At 41.0% G+C, this 25,839-nt stretch overlaps 1 protein-coding gene across 1 annotated transcript in view; it reads right to left on the bottom strand.

Moving 5' to 3' along the window:
* The window catches only part of LOC146002305 (uncharacterized), a 61,826-nt gene that overhangs the window by 26,675 nt on the left and 9,312 nt on the right, over window positions 1-25,839 (bottom strand). The window contains exon 2 of the mRNA XM_083140017.1: window positions 4,287-4,524. Within this exon, the coding sequence (XP_082996143.1) occupies window positions 4,287-4,524 (238 nt within the window). The remainder of the gene's footprint in view (window positions 1-4,286; window positions 4,525-25,839) is intronic.

Below are 25,839 nucleotides of genomic sequence, written 5' to 3'. Positions count from 1 at the left end.
TTCAATTTTTGAAATTTTAGCGTTTAAACCGACGAGAGAGATCGTGAAAAGACAGCAGATTAAGTACCCATGTAAATTATTCTAGCGCTGGGAATGCTTTATGAAAATTTTCTTAACTGGGGAAAGCAACCATCCACGTTTCCCCCACTTTAAGCACTGCTGTAAATATCACATTTTTACATACCTTATTTCCACCATATTTTCTGCATATTTCACATGTTTTGGCTACATAAAAATCTGGGCCTTAAATACTTTTATCTGTGGTAGTAACCTACGTATTTTACGATAATTAGTTAGCCTACACTAAAAGTCCCATTACCCCCCTCTTTGAATTGTAGACAAACCTGCAAAATGTTATTTTAACAGCATGCGTATGATGAGAGGATGGTATACCATTAAATCAGACCAATGGCCACCATTTACCCTGTGCGCACACCGCCATTTTCATGGCAGAGTATTATTCGCCTCCAGGTGCAATGTGAAATCCTCCGTACCTTGGCTGGCGTGAAGGAAGCAAACTCACTGCGAACAGCTTCTTGAAGTTCCTCAGTTGTCTTTTAACGATTATGGGCGACTTTCTGTTTGATGTGACCCCATAGCGCATTATTACAAGATGTCAGATTTGGACTTCGGGGTGGCCATTTTAAAGGTGCTGGTAAATTTGGCGATCCTCGTTCAATAAGTTTGTTCCCTTAAAATGGCCACCCCTAAATCAAGATCTGACATCTTATGTTACGGAGGATTTCACATCGCACCTGGAGGCAAATAATACTGTGCCATGAAAATTGCGGTGTGCACACAGACCCGCTGGAGTAAATAGTGGTCATTGGTCTGATTTAATGGTATACCATCCTCTCATCATAGGCATGCTGTTAAAATAACATTTTGCAGGTTTGTCTACAATTCAAAGAGGGGGTAATGGGACTTTTGGTACACCCTGTACAGTATGTAATATTAAACATCTGGTTTCTAATAAGATTGTGCAAAGTATCCCGTGTCTGTTTAAATGACCCCATGCATCGGGCAGATTTGATTTGACGATGTTCTGCTTAATCTATTTAACTTGAAAAACAGATTTTTGTGCATAAAAATATTTACATGTTACAGAACATTGTTTATTTTTCTATTAAAAAGTGATAAAACATTTTTTAATATGAAAAAAAAGTTCAAATATGACCCAGTCTCCCTACTTTTGTCAGTTTTCAAACTTCTAGTAAAGCCTGTGGGTAGAAGCCAAAAGCAGAGATGGATGTTCATAGTTTTTAAATAAAACAGCATTACCTTTATTTGCAAGTGTTTTAAATGTTCGTAGCGTAAAGAAACACTGAAAACTACTTTTTGACCCGTACTGCAGTCAGCGAGTTGATACTAAATAGGGCCGTTCACACTCTGTACCCCTCGAGAATTATGATGATTTTCTTTCTAATAGACAGATTTCAATGCTTTGCGTAATATAAAGTTAGTTCCAGCTCATGGAAAACACCAATAACAGATATTTGATCCTGCCATCGAGTACTTTTGCCGCAATCTTATGCACACTCAAATAGCGAAAGAACATGTCGAAAATAACTAAATAACTATCAGTCCCAAACCTAACAATCCTAACCTAACGACGTAAAATTATAGCTGCCGTTGTTGAATGTCCTGTTGGGTGCTATGAAGCAGTGGCGTATGCTGGTTCTAACTAGTGGGTAATCTCCGACCCTTGATCCTCAAACTCCAAAAGTTTCCGTGCAATTTATGTCAGGATCCATATCGGATTTATGAATATTGTGTGAGAATATTTGTCTTATTGCTGCTACTACAATCAATTAATTCTCGTTATTGCAATTTAATATAAGTGTAGAATTTCAAATATTAAAACGAGAGTATTATAAAGCTATAAAAAAAAACCTGTGAAATATAAAATGAAAGGCGTGCGCTAGTGAAATAAAACCCCTCAATATTAATTTAAGTGCAAAATTCAACTTACCCCGTGCGAAGTTTGGCACAAGCTTTGCAAAGATTGTTTAAGATCACAGTATCTGCCACGCGTCCATACATTCTTTTCAGCCCCGAAAAGTAAGCACGGCCAACAAAAAAGCTTATTAACACTTGTACTTCCTGTCAACCATGGTGTTTTGTCATAATTTGCTTGCGTAAAATGCCTCACATATTCCAGATTTTTGTCTTTGTATATAGAAGTACGTTGAAGCGATGGCACTGGCCTACCTGTATTAATTTTCTCCTGAAAAGATCTTGTTCCAAAAGGTTTCACCAGCAAATCTTCTATCACATCCTTTATCCTTTAATACAGCACTATAACGACAAACACTAACACCTAAATAAATAATAAACACCAAGCACAGCACAAAGACCACACGCATTCAGTTTCACGCGCCAAACTTCTGTTTTTGTGTTCCTGGCTCAGAATGAAATTCCCTATGAATAATAAAAAAAAATCCCTTTCCGAGCTCGAAATTCTCTGCGATGACAGGTTTTAAAAGTTCGAATCGTTGCAGGCCCGAGCCAGAATTTTATTTCGGGGTGGGGAGGGTACTCATCCCTTATTACCAGTCGCCACATAAAGTTAAAAAAAAAGTGGGTGTAGAAGTCCTGATGATGAATCTCCGATTATTACAACGTATTATGCAAGATGTTTAATCCTGCTAATGAAGTAAAATTAATTACCACCATACGCTTTTTAAATTAGATATATGTAGGATTTCGGGGAGGGGGGTTTCAGCCCACCGAGTCCTCCACCTGACTACGTGCTTGATGTGTTTGTTCCTTATATGTTTAATTCGTTCATCTTCATCACTATTAATCTAAGCAGGCGGAATAGCAACTTAAATTAACTAATATAGTTATATATAATTTATTTCTGATATCTTTCCCTTTAAAAAATATTCAGTTCCGTGAAAGAAGTACTCTCGCTGCTTTTGAAGATTAGAGAGAAGAAACAATCACTATTTTTGTAAATACAAGAATGGGGGGAGTCAGCATATAGGTGCTTTAATTGCTTAAGCTTTGAATTTCAATTTAGTTTGCTTCTCTTCAATATTTAAGCTTTTTCCTTTGATAAATTTCTGTTCAAGTAACAGAAATCAGCAAGACAGAAGCAAATGTAAAGTGAAAATTAGCGTAGAATTGGTTTGCCCTTATTCATATTTTCCTGTTCTTCGCACTCTACCGGGAATGTTTTCCCTGTTTCCCTTACAGAAGGTAATTTGTGAACCCAAAATTCCCGTTCCTGAGGAATTTCCCTGCCATAAAAAACACAGCTTCTATGTTTAGTGACGACACAAAAACCTTCAGGAGAGAATTGCGGAGGAGGGTTGTAGGGTTGCCAGGGTAGGGAAATGCTAAGGTTCTGGGGGGTGGAAAGTGCGACGGGTGGACTCTCAACAGAAGGAGGTTACCCTGGCCACGGAATCACCGCGCCTGAGAAGCAGTGTTTCCTTCCCCCTCTCTCCTCGCCAAGGGTTGTAATGGAAGATAGTGGAATCTCACCCTGACGTCATTGCACCGGCTGGAGAAAGGTTCCTGGACATTGTCAGCGGCAAATGGTTGGAAGCATTCGCGCGCTGGAAGCAAAGAAATGTATGCATGGAAATTGGTTTGGAAGAATATTGCGAAGAAATGTATATTTTTTTAAAAAAAGAAATATAGCCGGGTCATCTGCGATTACCTAGATGATCCAGAGTATACGCCGCTGCTATGAAGCCTTTTGGCTGTTGTGCTTCACGGTAAGGTAACAAACATATTGTGTTTCACAATAACACATTTTCCCAAGCTAAACACAACTGAAAACGTTCATAAACAACATTTTCATGAACCATACAAAACATTTCACTTCCTCGAAAGGGTACAAAGGGCGAAGTGTACCGGAATATTTTGATAAAACTCTAATCAAGTCGTGAAAATTGTGTTGAAACATTTTGTTTTCTCAAGCGCGGGATTCTTTTATAGGCAAATTATTATTGGCTGGAGGCCCATGGGCGTCCGGAAGGTGGGCAAGGAGGCTGAAGCTCCTCCCTGGAAAATGAAAGTCAACCAAAAAATATGTATTTCACACACATAATTTCATTGTAGCCACAATAATATGTGTTAATTATTGCATGAACACCATAAATTAAAATTTAAGCAATGTTTTTTAGGGAACAACACTATTTTTGTGGAAAATTTGCCTTAGTTTGACCCCCCTGGAAAAAAATACCTTCCTTGCCCCTCCCTGGAAAAAAATCTTGCGGAAGTCCATTGCACAGGCCCATATAAATTGGCGCCACTTGTGTGTATTCACATACCTGATATTGTTTGCTGGACAATAGTAGCAATCCTGGAATTCTGCAAATGTATCAGTTGCTCGAATATTTTTTGACGCCGTATTTTACCGAAGAGGTTCCCCAGTACGACCAGAGTGCATACAACAAGCGAAGCAACTGGCGTCAGTTGCACCTGGCTCCTTGGACGGAGCGCAGAGTACGTTCCTTCTCGAAGGTCGACCGCCTTGCACTGAACAATTTGCCCAGGGTTTTTTTTGACCTGAAAAGGTAGGGGGGGTGCGGTAACAAAACCGTATCGCGCGCTCTGTCGTTCAATTTGGGAAGTTTAAGAACAAAAAGGTAGTAAGATGCACGATGACTGAGGTTTTGTCAGAAATTGTGATGCAAAAATTTAAATAAATATTTCCTCATACGGACGAGTTACGCATTCCAAAATGACAATTATGAGTGTGAACAATAATTACCTTAGTAATCGGTTCTTCTAAATTTCAACTCTAGAAATATATCAATCTTGTTATATCTCTGATGCTTTGCACACCACACGTAAAAACTGGTATTTTTCGTTCGCTACGTGCTAGGAAGCTTTGACGTAATCAAGGAATAACGGGGAGGCACATAGATAGATTTATTTCGTCCATGAATCACATTACATTTACTTCTGGATTTCTGTTTACAATATCATAAACATTGCAATATAATAATACAATGAAATACAATATCTGGATACAATGGGTTGAGTTGAGTTGGCGTTTTAAGTCCACTTTATGCACAGTAAGGCTAATCGGGACTGGACCTACAGTTTAAAGTGGGATCCGAACCACTTGTGCCTCCACCGGGTATCGAACCCGGGACCCCTTGATTACAAGGCGGCGACGCTACCACTGCGCCATCGGGGAGGCCCTCTAGATACAGTGAAATATAGTAATAATATAGTGGAATACGTGGTCTGTTAAGAAAGTAATGAGACTGATTTTCTGTAAACGATGAATTTTATTATTTTTACAAATCAAGGTTATCTCCTTCAAAATAGTTCCCTTGGGCAGCTACACAGCGATGGAGGCGTTGTTTCCATTTTTCGTAGCAGTGCTGGAAGGCTTCTGCTGGAATACATTTTAGCTCGTCGGTTACGCTCTTCTGGATATTATCCAAAGTATCAAAATGGCGTCCTTTCAAGTGGTTTTTGAGCAAGGGGAATAAAAAAAAGTCATAGGGACTGAGATCCGGCGATAAGGGGGCTGAGGAACCACAGGAATGCTTTCTTTTGCCAAAAAAAACATTGATGGAGACTGTCGTGTGACTGTCGTGAGACTGTCGGTCTTCCCGCATGAGGTTCGTCTTCCACTTGTTCTCGGCCTTCTAAAAAGGACTTGTGCCATCTGAACACTTGTGCCCTAGATAGTGTATGTTCTCCATAAGCCCTTTGTAACTTTTAATAAGTCACAGTAGCGGATTTGCCAAGCTTAACACAAAATTTGATGGCACAACGTTGTTCAAACTTTTGCCAGTCCATTTTTGTAACGCACCTCACAAACACAACTTCACGTCAGACGCTCTCAACAATCGTGTAGCAACTGTAGCAAGTTGAAACTTGCACTGAGTCAATGGCAAGCATTCAACCAGGGAGTTGTAACGTAACGAAATGAAGCGGCCAACACCAACCACCCAACCGATTGCCCACCCGCCACCATCACCAACCACAGAACACATTGCTCACCATCGCCAAGGAGCCAACACAGGACAATTCCACCTTCCGAACCCTCCCACCAACAAACACTAAACCCAGCCGGGTTGTTAATTAAACAAAGACAGATCGCGACCGCGTCACATCAAATCATGCATCGAGTTTCCACAACGATAAAAACAAACCACTTCACAGTCATTAAAGACACATGCACCTTTTTCTCTCCACTTCCACACTCGGCGCACGATTTCAACACACGATTAATAATACCACCTTCTTAATTGTTAACTACATTATACGATTGCGTGTTCAGGATCATTATAACAGCGATGAAAGATATTGTTCGAAATCTCGAACCACAACGCAAACGCGCAACGCAATTTCCTGAACTCTTTGTTTTGTTACATTCCTTAGGCACTACATTTAAGATCTTGCACTAATACTTAGCTCTAGAGTAGTAGTCAAAATATGCCTTTGAGCACAACCCTGATTTTTCGACCCCTCAGAAAATCGCATGGAAACCTCAAAATCTCACTTTCTCTCCACGTTCCGCGCCTCATTTATTGCGCTGACGATGTTTCACGGCGCAGAAAAGCCGGTACGAGTAAATTCACTTTCTCATCCTTGAAGTACGAATGCACCTTATCGTAATTTTTTTCCAAGTCCGGGACCAAAAATGTTTATATATCGTGACCTTTGTAAACCTCTCTCTCTCTCGGGGGAACAACGATGTGCCACACACGCGCGCATGCCTCTCATTATTTTTTCCGTATTGTGACGCAAGCAAACAAACAAATAATAATAATAATAATAATTGTTTTTTTTTTAGGAATCCCTGGCCCCTATATAACCTCGCCAGGGGTGCGTGGTGCCCAACCAAAAAAAAGTAAAAAAAAAAAAGGTTCTCTAACGGCTGCGGTTATAGATTACCACACCTCTATAGAGTTTCACGTGTTTGTTTTTCTCAAAGATCCTATGGGACACCTCTGTTTGTCAAAAATTCGAGATATTTGCAATTTAAGATTTTTTAATGCTGTGGACTTGGAAAATTTTCGATTGATGAAAAATTGGTTCCATGACGACCTATGTTTATTTTGGTATGGGAGGACAGAGGACACCGAGACTCGACCAACGCACTAAACCCGATCTTTCTACGACTATTTGTTCAAAAGTAACGAGTGATCAAAATTTTGGAGGGTGGGCTAACTTCTTACCTCTTGACCTCAGGACCACCAAAACTTGGTACACGTATTCTCCACCTCCAAAATCGACAGGGGGGTAGCTTCGCTACCGGAATGGGGGTGTTTTTCGATATATTTTTTCGATAACTCTTACCATTTTCGAGATATTTGCAAATTTAAGATTTTTTAACGCAGGACTTGGAAAATTTTCGGAACGTTTTTTTTTTTTGTTCCATGACAACCTACGCCAATTTTGTTATGAGAGGACAGAGGACACCGAGACGATACTAACGCAAGAAATCCCAGCTCTCTCTATGATCATCCTTTCGAAAAAGTTACGAGCAATGAAAAAAAAATATTCAATATTGAAAACAACGTTGAAACGTTTCGGTAAACGTTCTTATACGTTCTTAAACGTTTCAACGTTTATAGAAGAACGATAAAAACGTACTGTGATATTCATCTTCACGATTAGTCAAACGTATCATTCATTCGCTGTTCATATTTTCCATCCTTAAATTGTAGTAATTATTTTATCTAACAACAGATTAAATTAAATACCAAACATTATCGAGAAGCAATTCCTAGAAACATTATACTAAAATATTAACATTATAATAAGTGTCCTTCTATAGCCATTTCAGTCTTCAAACTGCTTCCAACGGCTTCCGTACGTTGGTTCGCGATTAGTCAAACATGTCAAATATAACTGCTATTAGAAAACGTATGATGAAAATAAGTTTTGTAGAAATTCTCTTCTCAATAAGAATACTATATTACTACCTTTATTACATTACATTAAATATTAATTAATTAATTAATTAATTCTCTAGCACTCTTGATTCGGAAAATTCGTGGTTACAGCTCAATTTGTACTTATCCTGAGCAAAATTTATATATATTCTATTACAATCTTTACAGATTTCTTTTAGATTCATCTCCATCTTTGTTTTGGTCCTTTACCATCAAGTTTCCCAACAAGATTCCTATAAAATCTCCTTTCTCATTCGTGCCCACCTAAATATTTGTGATTTAATCATCAATCTAATAATACTTGGAAAATAACATAAATTATATACTTCTAAATTATGTAACCTTCACCATAAACTTGTTTCTTCATCCCCTTTTAAAATATTTTCCTAAGAATCTTATTTTCAAATACTCTCAATGTCAATGCAAGGGATCAAATTTTCGCATCCACAGGCACAATTACTGTTATTGGATATTTTAACATTTAATATCTTAGATATTAAACAAGAAGACAAAAGTTTATGAAGAAAAAAATAACATAATAACATGCATTTCCTGAATTAAGCCTACTTAAGAGACCTGTAAGAAAACCAAGACGAAGATGGAGAGACAACGTTGAGATGGACCTAAAGAAAATCGGTAGGGATGGAAAGGAATATATAGAACTTGCTCAAGATAAGGACAAATAGAAGGCCTGTGTTGCTGAACCTTCGGGTTTAAGAAGGCTAGGGAGTTAGTTAGTTAGTTAGTTAGTGTGTCTCACTGCTACACGGAAAATCCTACAGGAGTTTTATTATTTTTTTTTTTTGGAAGCTTCTAACATTTTAAGATATATCCTACCATATTCTACATATTCAACGAATTCATTTGATTACAATGCAACAACATTTTATTATTACATCATATGTTTCAATATTTTCATAGTCATCCAAAACATTTGACAAAACATTTTTTTTAGTTACGAAGATAGGAAGAGAAAAAAGTAGTTGAATAATTTCGAGAAGTATTTCTTAATAGGGGACAGTGTTTTAATTTTTTTTTTTATTTCTTTCTTTCGTGTAACCACTATGTTATCGATAGGAACAAGGCAAGACCAACATTACCACTATGCTATTATATTGAAGGGGATTTTCCATTATCAATTGTGTTCACACACAAAACTTAGTACCTGTCTGCATCCATACCTAGATCAAAAGATTCGAACTTATTTAATTATTTACGCTTGTGCTTGTATTTTGCTCTCTTCGGGTTTAAAAAGCCTAGAGAGTTAGTTAGTTGATTGTTTCCCACTGCACTATTTCAATTTTTGAATAATCACATGTTAGTTATGAATGCATTGTTGACATCCTGTCTGATCATATATGTGTTTGGGTTGAGGCTCCGTATCTACCTGCAACATTTCTTTTTCTTCTTTTTCTTGTTATCTGCTTTCTATATTGAACATTAGAAACAACACATTCCCATTAACAATATTTCATGTTATGCAAAACATTTAAGTCTATACGCCATCAGAGGTGTGGGATTGCAACAACATTACCACTACGTCATCCGACAAAAAGCCAGAATCGGTATTGTTATATTTTATTGGTCAGGTTATTTCATTTTTTTTAATATGTATAGCTATAGTGAACATACTAACTTAAGCCCTCAGACTCTTAAACCAACAAAAATACACCTCTGTTAACTGCCTTGTATTTGGGGAGGGGGGGATCAATTGTAGCTGTTTTTGCAATACACTTTGAAGTTTTGTTTTCTAAGTGTCACACATCAATTTCATCATAATTACCATTATTCATCCTCGTCGTTGCCATTAGCTAAAATTGCCTCTTCTTTTTTTTTTTTTTTACAAAATTTTTTTCGTACTGATATTGCCTTAGCAGATTAACAGAAATCGTCTGAAGTTTGAACTCGTGACACCTCCCAATACCGTTGCAAGCTTATTTGTGATTGTTCCCCTCAATCATTCAAAGTACCTCACTTTCATATTCAAATACACACAAGTGAAAAAAAAAGTTCATATCACATTAGTTTAGTTGAGTTGAGTTGGTGTTTTAAGTCCACTTTATGCACAGTAAGGCTTATCGGGACTGGACCTACAGTTTAAAGTGGGATCCGAAACACTACATGTCTCCACCAGGGATCGCACCCGGGACCCCTTGATTACAAGGCGACGACGCTACCACTGCGCCATCGGAGAGGCCCATATCACATTAGTGATTTTAAATTGTATTCTTGGGGGGGGGCACTCTCTAACATTGTTGCCTGATATTAAAATAAGCGAAAACACTCTGCTATGCTTAATAAAAAACAACATCCATTCATTGCCAGATTGTACAACTGTATAGGTCGAGGTTCATAAGCCTCATCCATCTCATTCTAGGGACTGCATATTTTGTATACAGTTTTTGTAGTGGAATCAAAACACAGGTTGTTAAGAATATCGTCAGTAAATATGCGAATTCTTGCTGTGAAATTTCTATGCTGTTTAACCTAATAGAATTCGAATCTCTGAGAGAGCCAAGTACTAAGCTTTAGCATTCCATATTAGCAAAACCTTTATGCGTACGTATTTATAACCTCAATTTACTAATCAAAAAATCCCCCTTAACCAACCAATTAGCACATTTATATGACCTTCTATAGAGGGAGAGGACATTTCCGAGCCGGTATTATTGATGTGATATTCTTAACAGGTTAATGCATCAATCTTTACGCAAACACTTAGGAATATTTGGAATGCAAACAATTCTTGTGACAAAACAAATAATTAGGAAATTCTTTTTAACCAAACAATCAACACAAATCTCTCTTTTTTATAGAGAAAAGGGGAAGAGCATAACATTCCTGAGGCAGTAATGGTGAACACTGTCGTTTGAAATTAGAAGAAGATTAATCACACGAGCATCATCATCGTCAACATCGCTTATCCTGACGGGATGCACGACATGTTTATCCAACGTATAGGAATACACGTTGATGATTAAGCATTTTTCTTCTGCATCTCGTGCTCGTGTTTCGAATTTTGATGTATCAGAAATGGTCATCGGGTATTCGATGCCAGACATTACACTTTCAAAACTCGGACTCGTATTGTTTGTAATGTTCAACCCACTGTGGATTATTTTTGCAATAAACAGGATGCAGTGCAGCCAATATACACCAAAGAAAACACTTGTTATCGCTGTTCTGTATATTTAACACAGCCCTCTTGTGTTGAATGTTCGGTGGAAGAAGCATAAGCTAAGTACGTGTTGCTAGAAGGCCTTCGTCGTTGCAAGTCATCCATAACCCATTCACTAAGAAATAAAAAAAAAATATTAACGTACTAAAAAAAAAAAGTTGACTTGTTCACCGAGTTCACAGATGTTTACTCATTGATGACTCCGTCGTTGTCGTCTATCAAAAAAACCTAAGTACATTGGAAACAGTGAGAGAGTTATCGAAAAATCCCCCCCTTGTCGATTTTTTTTTTTGGTGACGTAGAGTACGCGTAGAGAGGTCGAGGTTTAGTGTGTCGGTCGAGTCTCGGTGTTCTTTTTGATCTTCTAACAAAATAAACATAGGTCATCATGGAACCAAATTTGAACCCCCTCTGTCGAAAAATTTTCCAAGTCCAGCGTAAAATTGCAAATATCTCGAAAAAACAGTGAGAGAGAGAGATAGCGCAAAAATCCTCCCCGTTGACCCTTTTGTCTATATTGGTGATGCAGAGTACGTGTACAAAGTTTTTTTTAGAGGTCCTTGGTCAAGGGTGGGCCAATTGCCAAAATATTTTTTTTTTTTCATTGCTCGTAACTTTTTCGAAAGGATGATCATAGAGAGAGCTGGGATTTCTTGCGTTAGTATCGTCTAGGTGTCCTCTGTCCTCTCATAACAAAATTGGCGTAGGTTGTCATGGAACCAAAAAAAAAAAAAATGTATCGAAAATTTTCTAAGTCCAGCGTTAAAAAAATCTTAAATTTGCAAATATCTCGAAAATGGTAAGAGTTATCGAAAAAATATATCGAAAAACACCCCCATTCCGGTAGCGAAGCTACCCCCCCTGTCGATTTTGGAGGTGGAGAATACGTGTACCAAGTTTTGGTGGTCCTGAGGTCAAGAGGTAAGAAGTTAGCCCACCCTCCAAAATTTTGATCACTCGTAACTTTTGAACAAATAGTCGTGGAGAGGTCGGGTTTAGTGCGTTGGTCGAGTCTCGGTGTCCTCTGTCCTCCCATACCAAAATAAACATAGGTCGTCATGGAACCAAATTTGACCTCCATCTGTCGAAAATTTTCCAAGTCCAGCGTTAAATTGCAAAATGTCTCGAAAACAGTAAGAGATAGCGCGAAAATCCTTCCCGTTGACCCTCTTGTCGAGTTTGGTGATGCAGAGTACGTGTACCAAGTTTTCGGAGGTTCTTGGAGGTCAAGGGTGGGCCAATTGCCAAAAAAATGTTTTTGATCACTCGTAACTTTCGAAAAAATGATCATAGAGAGCTGGGATTTCTTGCGTTAGCATCGTCTCGGTGTCCTCTGTCCTCTCATAACAAAATTGGCGTAGGTTGTCATGGAACAAAAAAAAAACGTTCCGAAAATTTTCCAAGTCCTGTGTTAAAAAATCTTAAATTTGCAAATATCTCGAAAATGGTAAGAGTTATCGAAAAAATATATCGAAAAACACCCCCATTCCGGTAGCAAAGCTACCCCCCTGTCGATTTTGGAGGTGGAGAATACGTGTACCAAGTTTTGGTGGTCCTGAGGTCAAGAGGTAAGAAGTTAGCCCACCTTCCAAAATTTTGATCACTCGTAACTTTTGAACAAATAGTCGTAGAAAGATCGGGTTTAGTGCGTTGGTCGAGTCTCCGTGTCCTCTGTCCTCCCATACCAAAATAAACATAGGTCGTCATGGAACCAAATTTGACCTCCATCTGTCGAAAATTTTCCAAGTCCAGCGTCAAATTGCAAAATGTCTCGAAAACAGTAAGAGATAGCGCGAGAATCCTCCCCGTTGACCCTCTTGTCGAGTTTGGTGATGCAGAGTACGTGTACCAAGTTTTCGGAGGTTCTTAGAGGTCAAGGGTGGGCCAATTGCCAAAAAATGTTTTTGATCACTCGTAACTTTCGAAAAAATGATCATAGAGAGCTGGGATTTCTTGCGTTAGCATCGTCTCGGTGTCCTCTGTCCTCCCATAACAAAATTGGCGTAGGTTGTCATGGAACAAAAAAAAAAAACGTTCCGAAAATTTTCCAAGTCCTGTGTTAAAAAATCTAAAATTTGCAAATATCTCGAAAATGGTAAGAGTTATCGAAAAAATATATCGAAAAACACCCCCATTCCGGTAGCGAAGCTACCCCCCCTGTCGATTTTGGAGGTGGAGAATACGTGTACCAAGTTTTGGTGGTCCTGAGGTCAAGAGGTAAGAAGTTAGCCCACCATCCAAAATTTTTATCACTCGTAACTTTTGAACAAATAGTCGTAGAAAGATCGGGTTTAGTGCGTCGGTCGAGTCTCGGTGTCCTTTTTGATCTTCTAACAAAATAAACATAGGTCGTCATGGAACCAATTTTTCATCAATCGAAAATTTTCTAAGTCCAGCGTTAAATTGCAAAAAAAAAAAAAATCTCGACAAACGCTGAGAGAGATAGCGCGAAAATCCTCCCCGTTGACCCCCTTGTCGATTTTGGTGATGTAGAGTACGTGTACAAAATTTGGACTTCCTGAGGTCAAGGGTGGGCCAATTGCCAAAAATGTTTTTTGATCACTCGTAACTTCCGAAAAAATGATCATAGAGAGCTGGGATTTCTTGTGTTAACATCGTCTCGATGTCCTCTGTCCTCTCCTAACAAAAAATTTGGCATAGGTCGGCATGGAACAAGGGGTCACGGAGCAGTTTTAACAGGTTTTTAACATCTTTTCTTGCACAATAAGGAATTTTTTGTACTAGCACAAACTGTTACAATGGCACAATACGAATTTCACTAGTTTCGGGATCAGTTACAATGTCAATTTCATCAGTTATCAGTTACAATATCTTTTTTTTCATCATCACTATAGCACGAGACAATCAGAATTTGCACAAAATTTTTGTTATTTTTTTTACACGAGAAAATTAACAATAAAATTCTTTCTTTTTTTCATCGTTTCAGATGCTGTCGAACATCAAAAAAAATATACACATACACACACACTAGAAAAAAAAGCATGCAACTTTATTTTGTAACACACACACCTATATTCTCCATCTTCATCAAGAAAATATTATAATAAACATAATTTTTTATCTATCTCACAATAAAACTTTATATCCAAAAAAAATTACAACATCAAAATAACACTAGAGTCGTTAGTACACGTTGCATGCAATTACGGAGGTCCTCTGTAGAGTTTCATGGAAGTTTGAGAGAAAAAAAAACAAACACGTGAAACTCTATAGAGGTGTGGTAATCTATAACCGCAGCCGTTAGAGAACCTTTTACTTTTTTTTGGTTGGGCACCACGCACCCCTGGCGAGGTTATATAGGGGCCAGGGGATCCTAAAAAAAAAACAATTATTATTATTATTATTTGTTTGTTTGCTTGCGTCACAATACGGAAAAAATAATGAGAGGCATACGCGCGCGCGCGTGTGTGTGGCACATCGTTGTTCCCCCGAGAGAGAGAGAGAGGTTTACAAAGGTCACGATATATATATAAACATTTTTGGTCCCGGACTTGGAAAAAAATTACGATAAGGTGCATTCGTACTTCAAGGATGAGAAAGTGAATTTACTCGTACCGGCTTTTCTGCGCCGTGAAACATCGTCAGCGCAATAAATGAGGTGCGGAACGTGGAGAAAAAGTGAGATTTTGAGGTTTCCATGCGATTTTCTGAGGGGTCGAAAAATCAGTGTTGTGCTTGACGGCATATTTTGACTACTACTCTCTAGTATATGTAGGACGTATATTGTGATATATATAAATTGAGAGTCTCGTTTTTGAGAAAATAGTTACCAAAATTCCAACTGAACAAATATCAGTTGTTCTCTTCCAGTATTTCCAGTTGCGATACGTCTTAAGATGCCGACATACTATTATATAATTGTGTATTACCGATTGTTCTATTAGTTATAATTTCATAAAATGATGTTGAAAATATGAAAAATAAACGAAACCAACCAACCAACCAATGTCCCTCCCGCCCACCATCGCCAACCAGCAAACCGTTAGCCCTCCCGCCCACCATCGCCAACCAGCCAACCGTAAACCCTCCCGCCCACCATCGCCAACCAGCCAACCGTTTGCCCTCCCACCCACCATCGCCAACCAGCCATCCTTAAGCCCTCCCTCCCGCCTTCTCCAACCAGCCATCCGTTTGCCCACCAGCCCGTAATCACCAACGATCCAACCGATTGCCCACCCGCCACCATCACCAACCACCCAACAGATTGCTCACCATCGCCAAGGAGCCAACACAGGACAATTCCACCTTCCGAACCCTCCCACCTACCAAGTCTAAACCCAGCCGGGTTGTTAATTAAACAAAGACAGATCGCGACCGCGTCACATCAAATCATGCATCGAGTTTCCACAACGTTAAAAACAAGCCACTTCACAGTCATTAAAGACACATGCACCTTTTTCTCTCCACTTCCACACTCGCCGCACGATTTCAACACACGATTAATAATAACACCTTCTTAATTGTTAACTACATTATAGGATTGCGTGTTCAGGATCATTATAACAGCGATGAAAGATATTGTTCGAAATCTCGAACCACAACGCAAACGCGCAACGCAATTTCCTGCACTCTTTGTTTTGTTACATTCCTTAGGCACTACATTTAAGATCTTGCACTAATACTTAGCTCTAGTATATGTAGGACGTATATTGTGATATATATAAATTGAGAGTCTCGTTTTTGAGAAAATAGTTACCAAAATTCCAATTGAACAAATATCAGTTGTTCTCTTCCAGTATTTCCAGTTGCGATACGTCTTAAGATGCCGACATACTATTATATAATTGTGTATTACCGATTGCTCTATTAGTTATAATTTCATAACATGATGTTGAAAATATGAAAAATAAACGAAACCAACCAACCAACCAATGTCCCTCCGCCCACCATCGCCAACCAGCCAACCGTTAGCCCTCCCGCCCACCATCGCCAGCCAGCCAACCGTAAACCCTCCCGCCCACCATCGCCAACCAGCCAACCGTTTGCCCTCCCACCCACCATCGCCAACCAGCCATCCTTAAGCCCTCCCTCCCGCCTTCTCCAACCAGCCATCCGTTTGCCCACCAGCCCGCCATCACTAACCACCCAACCGATTGCCCACCCGCCACCATCACCAACCACCCAACAGATTGCTCACAAACGCCAAGGAGCCAACACAGGACAATTCCACCTTCCGAACCCTCCCACCAACCAACTCTAAGCCCAGCCGGGTTGTTAATTAAACAAAGACAGATTGCGACCGCGTCACATCAAATCTTGCATCGAGTTTCCACAACGATAAAAACAAGCCACTTCACAGTCATTAAAGACACGTGCACCTTTTTCTCTCCACTTCCACCCTCGCCGCACAATTTCAACAAACGATTAATAATACCACCTTCTTAATTGTTAACTACATTATAGGATTGCGTGTTCAGGATCATTATAACAGCGATGAAAGATATAGTTCGAAATTTCGAACCACAACGCAAACGCGCAACGCAATTACCTGACTCTTTGTTTTGTTACATTCCTTTGGCACTACATTCAAGACCTTGCACTAATACTTAGCTCTAGTATATGTAGGACGTATATTGTGATATATATAAATTGAGAGTCTCGTTTTTGAGAAAATAGTTACCAAAATTCCAATTGAACAAATATCAGTTGTTCTCATCCAATATTTTCAGTTGCGATACATCTTAAGATGCCGACATACTATTATATAATTGTGTATTACCGATTGTTCTATTAGTTATAATTTCATAAAATGATGTTGAAAATATGAAAAATAAACGAAACCAACCAACCAACCAATGTGCCTCCCGCCCACCATCGCCAACCAGCCAACCGTTAGTCCTACCGCCCACCATCGCCAACCAGCCAACCGTAAACCCTCCCGCCCACCATCGCCAACCAATCAACCGTTTGCCCTCCCACCCACCATCGCCAACCAGCCATCCTTAAACCTTCACTCCCGCCTTCTCCAACCAGCCATCCGTTTGCCCACCAGCCCGCCATCACCAACCACCCAACCGATTGCCCACCCGGAACCATCACCAACCACCCAACCGATTGCCCACCCGCCACCTTCACCAACCACCCAACAGATTGCTCACCATCGCCAAGGAGCCAACACAGGACAATTCCACCTTCCGAACCCTCCCATCAACCAACTCTAAACCCAGCCGGGTTGTTAATTAAACAAAGACAGATCGCGACCGCGTCACATCAAGTCATGCATCGAGTTTCCACAACGATAAAAACAAACCACTTCACAGTCATTAAAGACACATGCACCTTCTTCTCTCCACTTCCACACTCGCCGCTCGATTTCAACACACGATTAATAATACCATCTTCTTAATTGTTAACTACATTATAGGATTGCGTGTTCAGGATCATTATAACAGCGATGAAAGATATTGTTCGAAATCTCGAACCACAACGCTAACGCGCAACGCAATTTCCTGCACTCCTTGTTTTGTTACATTTCTTAGGCACTACATTTAAGATCTTGCACTAACACTTAGCTCCAGTATATGTAGGACGTATATTGTGATATATATAAATTGAGAGTCTCGTTTTTGAGAAAATAGTTACCAAAATTCTAATTGAACAAATATCAGTTGTTCCCTTCCAGTATTTCCAGTTGCGATACGTCTTAAGATGCCGACATACTATTATATAATTGTGTATTACCGATTGTTCTATTAGTTATAATTTCATAAAATGATGTTGAAAATATGAAAAATAAACGAAACCAACCAACCAACCAATGTCCCTCCCGCCCACCATCGCCAACCAGCCAACCGTTAGCCCTCCCGCCCACCATCACCAACCAGCCAACCGTAAACCTTCCCGCCCACCATCGCCAACCAGCCAACCGTTTGCCCTCCCACCCAGCATCGCCAACCAGCCATCCTTAAGCCCTCCCTCCCGCCTTCTTCAACCAGCCATCCGTTTGCCCACCAGCCCGCCATCACCAACCACCCAACCGATTGCCCACCCACCACCATCACCAACCACCCAACAGATTGCTCACCATCGCCAAGGAGCCAACACAGGACAATTCCACCTTCCGAACCCTCCCACCAACCAACTCTAAACCCAGCCGGGTTGTTAATTAAACAAAGACAGATCGCGACCGCGTCACATCAAATCATGCATCGAGTTTCCACAACGATAAAAACAAGCCACTTCACAGTCATTAAAGACACATGCACCTTTTTCTCTCCACTTCCACACTCGCCGCGCGATTTCAACACACGATTAATAATACCACCTTCTTAATTGTTAACCACATTATAGGATTGCGTGTTCAGGATCATTATAACAGCGATGTAAGATATTGTTCGAAATCTCGAACCACAACGCAAACGCGCAACGCAATTTCCTGCACTCTTTGTTTTGTTACATTCCTTAGGCACTACATTTAGGATCTTGCACTAATAGTTAGCTCTAGTATATGTAGGACGTATATTGTGATATATATAAATTGAGAGTCTCGTTTTTGAGAAAATAGTTACCAAAATTCCAATTGAACAAATATCAGTTGTTCTCTTCCAGTATTTTCAGTTGCGATACGTCTTAAGATGCCGACATACTATTATATAATTGTGTATTAACGATTGTTCTATTAGTTATAATTTCATAAAATGATGTTGAAAATATGAAAAATAAACGAAACCAACCAACCAACCAATGTCCCTCCCGCCCACCATCGCCAACCAGTCAACCGTTAGCCTTCCCGCCCACCATCGCCAACCAGCCAACCGTAAACCCTCCCGCCCACCATCGCCAACCAGCCAACCGTTTGCCCTCCCACCCACCAACGCCAACCAGCCATCCTTAAGCCCTCCCTCCTGCCTTCTGCAAACAGCCATCCGTTTGCCCGCCAGCCCGCCAACACCAACCACCCAACCGATTGCCCACCCGCCACCATCACCAACCAACCAACAGATTGCTCACCATCGCCAAGGAGCCAACACAGGACAATTCCAACTTCCGAACCCTCCCACCAACCAACTCTAAACCCAGCCGGGTTGTTAATTAAACAAAGACAGATCGCGACCGCGTCACATCAAATCATGCATCGAGTTTCCACAACGATAAAAACAAGCCACTTCACAGTCATTAAAGACACATGCACCTTTTTCTCTCCACTTCCACACTCGCCGCACGATTTCAACACACGATTAATAATACCACCTTTTTAATTGTTAACTACATTATAGGATTGCATGTTCAGGATCATTATAACAGCGATGTAAGATATTGTTCGAAATCTCGAACCACAACGCAAACGCGCAACGCAATTTCCTGCACTCTTTGTTTTGTTACATTCCTTAGGCACTACATTTAAGATCTTGCACTAATATTTCGCTCTAGTATATGTAGGACGTATATTGTGATATATATAAATTGAGAGTCTCGTTTTTGAGAAAATAGTTACCAAAATTCTAATTGAACAAATATCAGTTGTTCTCTTCCAGTATTTCCAGTAGCGATACGTCTTAAGATGCCGACATACTATTATATAATTGTGTATTACCGATTGTTCTATTAGTTATGATTTCATAAAATGATGTTGAAAATATGAAAAATAAACGAAACCAACCAATCAACCAATGTCCCTCCCGCCCACCATCGCCAACCAGCCAACCGTTAGCCCTCCCGCCCACCATCACCAACCAGCCAACCGTAAACCCTCCCGCCCACCATCGCCAACCAGCCAACCGTTTGCCCTCACACACATCATCGCCAACCAGCCATTCTTAAGCCCTCCCTCCCGCCTTCTTCAACCAGCCATCCGTTTGCCCACCAGTCCGCCATCACCAACCACCCAACCGATTGCCCACCCGCCACCATCACCAACCACCCAACAGATTGCTCAACATCGCCAAGGAGCCAACACAGGACAATTCCACCTTCCGAACCCTCCCACCAACCGACTCTAAACCCAGCCGGGTTGTTAATTAAACAAAGACAGATCGCGACCGCGTCACATCAAATCATGCATCGAGTTTCCACAACGATAAAAACAAGCCACTTCACAGTCATTAAAGACACATGCACCTTTTTCTCTCCACTTCCACACTCGCCGCATGATTTCAACACACGATTAATAATACCACCTTCTTAATTGTTAACCACATTATAGGATTGCGTGTTCAGGATCATTATAACAGCGATGTAAGATATTGTTCGAAATCTCGAACCACAACGCAAACGCGCAACGCAATTTCCTGCACTCTTTGTTTTGTTACATTCCTTAGGAACTACATTTAAGATCTTGCACTAATATTTAGCTCTAGTATATGTAGGACGTATATTGTGATATATATAAATTGAGAGTCTCGTTTTTGAGAAAATAGTTACCAAAATTCTAATTGAACAAATGTCAGTTGTTCTCTTCCAGTATTTCCAGTTGCGATACCTTTTAAGATGTCGACATACTATTATATAATTGTGTATTAACGATTGTTCTATTAGTTATAATTTCATAAAATGATGTTGAAAATATGAAAAATAAACGAAACCAACCAACCAACCAATGTCCCTCCCGCCCACCATCGCCAAACAGCCAACCGTTAGCCCTCCCGCCCACCATCGCCAACCAGCCAACCGTAAACCCTCCCGCCCACCATCGCCAACCAGCCAACCGTTTGCCCTCCCACCCAGCATCGCCAACCAGCCATCCTTAAGCCCTCCCTCCCGCCTTCTCCAACCAGCCATCCGTTTGCCCACCAGCCCGCCAACACTAACCACCCAACCGATTGCCCACCCGCCACCATCACCAACCACCCAACAGATTGTTCACCATCGCCAAGGAGCCAACACAGGACAATTCCACCTTCCGAACCCTACCACCAACCGACTCTAAACCCAGCCGGGTTGTTAATTAAAAAAGACAGATCTCGACCGCGTCACATCAAGTCATGCATCGAGTTTCCACAACGATAAAAACAAACCACTTCACAGTCATTAAAGACACATGCACCTTTTTCTCTCCACTTCCACACTCGCCGCTCGATTTCAACACACGATTAATAATACCACCTTCTTAATTGTTAACTACATTATAGGATTGCGTGTTCAGGATCATTATAACAGCGATGAAAGATATTGTTCGAAATCTCGAACCACAACGCAAACGCGCAACGCAATTTCCTGCACTCTTTGTTTTGTTACATTCCTTAGGCACTACATTAAGATCTTGCACTAATACTTAGCTCTAGTATATTTAGGACGTATATTGTGATATATATAAATTGAGAGTCTCGTTTTTGAGAAAATAGTTACCAAAATTCTAATTGAACAAATATCAGTTGTTCTCTTCCAGTATTTACAGTTGCGATACGTCTGAAGATGCCGACATACTATTATATAATTGTGTATTACCGATTGTTCTATTAGATATAATTTCATAAAATGATGTTGAAAATATGAAAAATAAACGAAACCAACCAACCAACCAATGTCCCTCCCGCCCACCATCGCCAACCAGCCAACCGTTAGCCCTCCCGCCAACCATCACCAACCAGCCAACCGTAAACCCTCCCGCCCACTATCAATAACCAGCCAACCGATTGTCCTCCCTCCCACCATCGCCAACCAGCCATCCTTAAGCTCTCCCTCCCGCCTTCTTCAACCAGCCATCCGTTTGCCCATCAACCCGCCATCACCAACCACCCAACCGATTGCCCACCCGCCACCATCACCAACCACCCAACCGATTGCTCACCATCGCCAAGGAGCCAACACAGGACAATTCCACCTTCCGAACCCTCCCACCAACCAACTCTAAGCCCAGCCGGGTGTTTAATTAAACAAAGACAGATTGCGACCGCGTCACATCTAATCTTGCATCGAGTTTCCACAACGATAAAAACAAGCCACTTCACAGTCATTAAAGACACATGCACCTTTTTCTCTCCACTTCCACCCTCGCCGCACAATTTCAACACACGATTAATAATACCACCTTCTTAATTGTTAACTACATTATAGGATTGAGTGTTCAGGATCATTATAACAGCGATAAAAGATATTGTTCGAAATCTCGAACCACAACGCAAACGCGCAACGCAATTTGCTGCACTGTTTGTTTTGTTACATTCCTTAGGCATTACATTTAAGATCTTGCACTAATACTTAGCTCTAGTATATGTAGGACGTATATTGTGATATATATAAATTGAGAGTCTCGTTTTTGAGAAAATTGTTACCAAAATTCCAATTGAACAAATATCAGTTGTTCTCTTCCAGTATTTCCAGTTGCGATCCGTCTTAAGATGCCGACATACTATTATATAATTGTGTATTACCGATTGTTCTATTAGTTATAATTTCATAAAATGATGTTGAAAATATGAAAAATAAACGAAACCAACCAACCAACCAATGTCCCTCCCGCCCACAATCGCCAAACAGCCAACCGTTAGCCCTCCCGCCCACCATCGCCAACCAGCCAACCGTAAACCCTCCCGCCCACCATCGCCAACCAGCCAAGCGTAAACCCTCCCGCCCACCATCGCCAACCAGCCAACCGTTTGCCCTCCCACCCACCATCGCCAACCAGCCATCCTTAAGCCCTCCCTCCCGCCTTCTCCAACCAGCCATCCGTTTGCCCACCAGCCCGCCATCACCAACCACCCAATCGATTGCCCACCCGCCACCATCACCAACCACCCAACCGATTGCTCACCATCGCCAAGGAGCCAACACAGGACAATTCCACCTTCCGAACCCTCCCACCAACCAACTCTAAGCCCAGCCGGGTTGTTAATTAAACAAAGACAGATTGCGACCGCGTCACATCAAATCTTGCATCGAGTTTCCACAACGATAAAAACAAGCCACTTCACAGTCATTAAAGACACGTGCACCTTTTTCTCTCCACTTCCACCCTCGCCGCACAATTTCAACAAACGATTAATAATACCACCTTCTTAATTGTTAACTACATTATAGGATTGTTTGTTCAGGATAATTATAACAGCGATGAAAATATTGTTCGAAATCTCGAACCACAACGCAAACGCGCAACGCAATTACCTGACTCTTTGTTTTGTTACATTCCTTTGGCACTACATTTAAGATCTTGCACTAATGCTTAGCTCTAGTATATGTAGGACGTATATTGTGATATATATAAATTGAGAGTCTCGTTTTTGAGAAAATAGTTACCAAAATTCCAATTGAACAAATATCAGTTGTTCTCATCCAATATTTCCAGTTGCGATACATCTTAAGATGCCGACATACTATTATATAATTGTGTATTACCGATTGTTCTATTAGTAATAATTTCATAAAATGATGTTAAAAATATGAAAAATAAACGAAACCAACCAACCAACCAATGTGCCTCCCGCCCACCATCGCCAACCAGCCAACCGTTAGCCCTCCCGCTCACCATCGCCAACCATTTAACCGTAAACCCTCCCGCCCACCATCGCCAACCAGCCAACCGTTTGCCCTCCCACACACCATCGCCAACCAGCCATCCTTAAGCCCTCCCTCCCGCCTTCTCCAACCAGCCATCCGTTTGCCCACCAGCCCGCCATCACCAACCACCCAACCGATTGCCCACCCGCCACCATCAACAACCACCCAACAGATTGCTCACCATCGCCAAGGAGCCAACACAGGACAATTCCACCTTCCGAACCCTCCCACCAACCAACTCTAAACCCAGCCGGGTTGTTAATTAAACAAAGACAGATCGCGACCGCGTCACATCAAATCATGCATCGAGTTTCCACAACGATAAAAACAAGCCACTTCACAGTCATTAAATACACATGCACCTTTTTCTCTCCACTTCCACACTCGCCGCACGATTTCAACACACGATTAACAATACCACCTTCTTAATTTTTAACCACATTATAGGATTGCGTGTTCAGGATCATTATAACAGCGATGTAAGATATTGTTCGAAATCTCGAACCACAACGCAAACGCGCAAAGCAATTTCCTGCACTCTTTGTTTTGTTACATTCCTTAAGCACTACATTTAAGATCTTGCACTAATATTTAGCTCTAGTATATGTAGGATGTATATTGTGATATATATAAATTGAGAGTCTCGTTTTTGAGAAAATAGTTACCAAAATTCCAATTGAACAAATATCAGTTGTTCTCTTCCAGTATTTCCAGTTGCGATACGTCTTAAGATGCCGACATACTATTATATAGTTGTGTATTAACGATTGTTCTATTAGTTATAATTTCATAAAATGATGTTGAAAATATGAAAAATAAACGAAACCAACCAACCAAACAATGTCCCTCCCGCCCAACATCGCCAACCAGCCAACCGTTAGCCCTCCCGCCCACCATCGCCAACCAGCCAACCGTAAACCCTCCCGCCCACCATCGCCAACCAGCCAACCTTTGCCCTCCCACCCACCATCGCCAACCAGCCATCCTTAAGCCCTCCCTCCCGCCTTCTCCAAACAGCCATCCGTTTGCCCGCCAGCCCGCCGACACCAACCACCCAACCGATTGCCCACCGGCCACCATCACCAACCACCCAACAGATTGCTCACCATCGCCAAGGAGCCAACACAGGACAATTCGAACTTATGAACCCTCCCACCAACCAACTCTAAACCCAGCCGGGTTGTTAATTAAACAAAGACAGATCGCGACCGCGTCACATCAAATCATGCATCGAGTTTCCACAACGATAAAAACAAGCCACTTCACAGTCATTAAATACACATGCACCTTTTTCTCTCCACTTCCACACTCGCCGCACGATTTCATCACACGATTAATAATACCACCTTCTTAATTGTTAACTACATTATAGGATTGCGTGTTCAGGATCATTATAACAGCGATGTAAGATATTTTTCGAAATCTCGAACCACAACGCAAACGCGCAACGCAATTTCCTGCATTCTTTGTTTTGTTACATTCCTTAGGCACTACATTTAAGATCTTGCACTAATATTTAGCTCTAGTATATGTAGGTCGTATATTGTGATATATATAAATTGAGAGTCTCGTTTTTGAGAAAATAGTTACCAAAATTCCAATTGAACAAATGTCAGTTGTTCTCTTCCAGTATTTCCAGTAGCGATACGTCTTAAGATGCCGACATACTATTATATCATTGTGTATTAACGATTGTTCTATTAGTTATAATTTCATAAAATGATGTTGAAAATATGAAAAATAAACGAAACCAACCAGCCAACGAATGTCCCTCCCGCCCACCATCGCCAACCAGCCAACCGTTAGCCCTCCCGCCCACCATCACCAACCAGCCAACCGTAAACCCTCCCGCCCACCATCGCCAACCAGCCAACCGTTTGCCCTCCCACACACCATCGCCAACCAGCCATCCTTAAGCCCTCCCTCCCGCCTTCTTCAACCAGCCATCCGTTTGCCCACCAGCCCGCCATCACCAACCACCCAACCGATTGCCCACCCGCCACCATCACCAAACACCCAACAGATTGCTCACCGACGCCAAGGAGCCAACACAGGACAATTCCACCTTCCGAACCCTCCAACCAACCAACTCTAAACCCAGCCGGGTTGTTAATTAAACAAAGACAGATTGCGACCGCGTCACATCAAATCTTGCATCGAGTTTCCACAACGATAAAAACAAGCCACTTCACAGTCATTAAAGACACGTGCACCTTTTTCTCTCCACTTCCACCCTCGCCGCACAATTTCAACAAACGATTAATAATACCACCTTCTTAATTGTTAACTACATTATAGGATTGCGTGTTCAGGATCATTATAACAGCG

Source organism: Lepisma saccharinum, chromosome 18 (genome assembly GCF_977018435.1).
Source record: "Lepisma saccharinum chromosome 18, izLepSacc3.1, whole genome shotgun sequence".
In the NCBI taxonomy this organism is placed as follows: Eukaryota; Metazoa; Arthropoda; class Insecta; order Zygentoma; family Lepismatidae; genus Lepisma; species Lepisma saccharinum.
The sequence above is the reverse complement of the archived record's forward strand: the minus strand, read 5'-3'. Positions and strand labels throughout refer to the sequence as shown.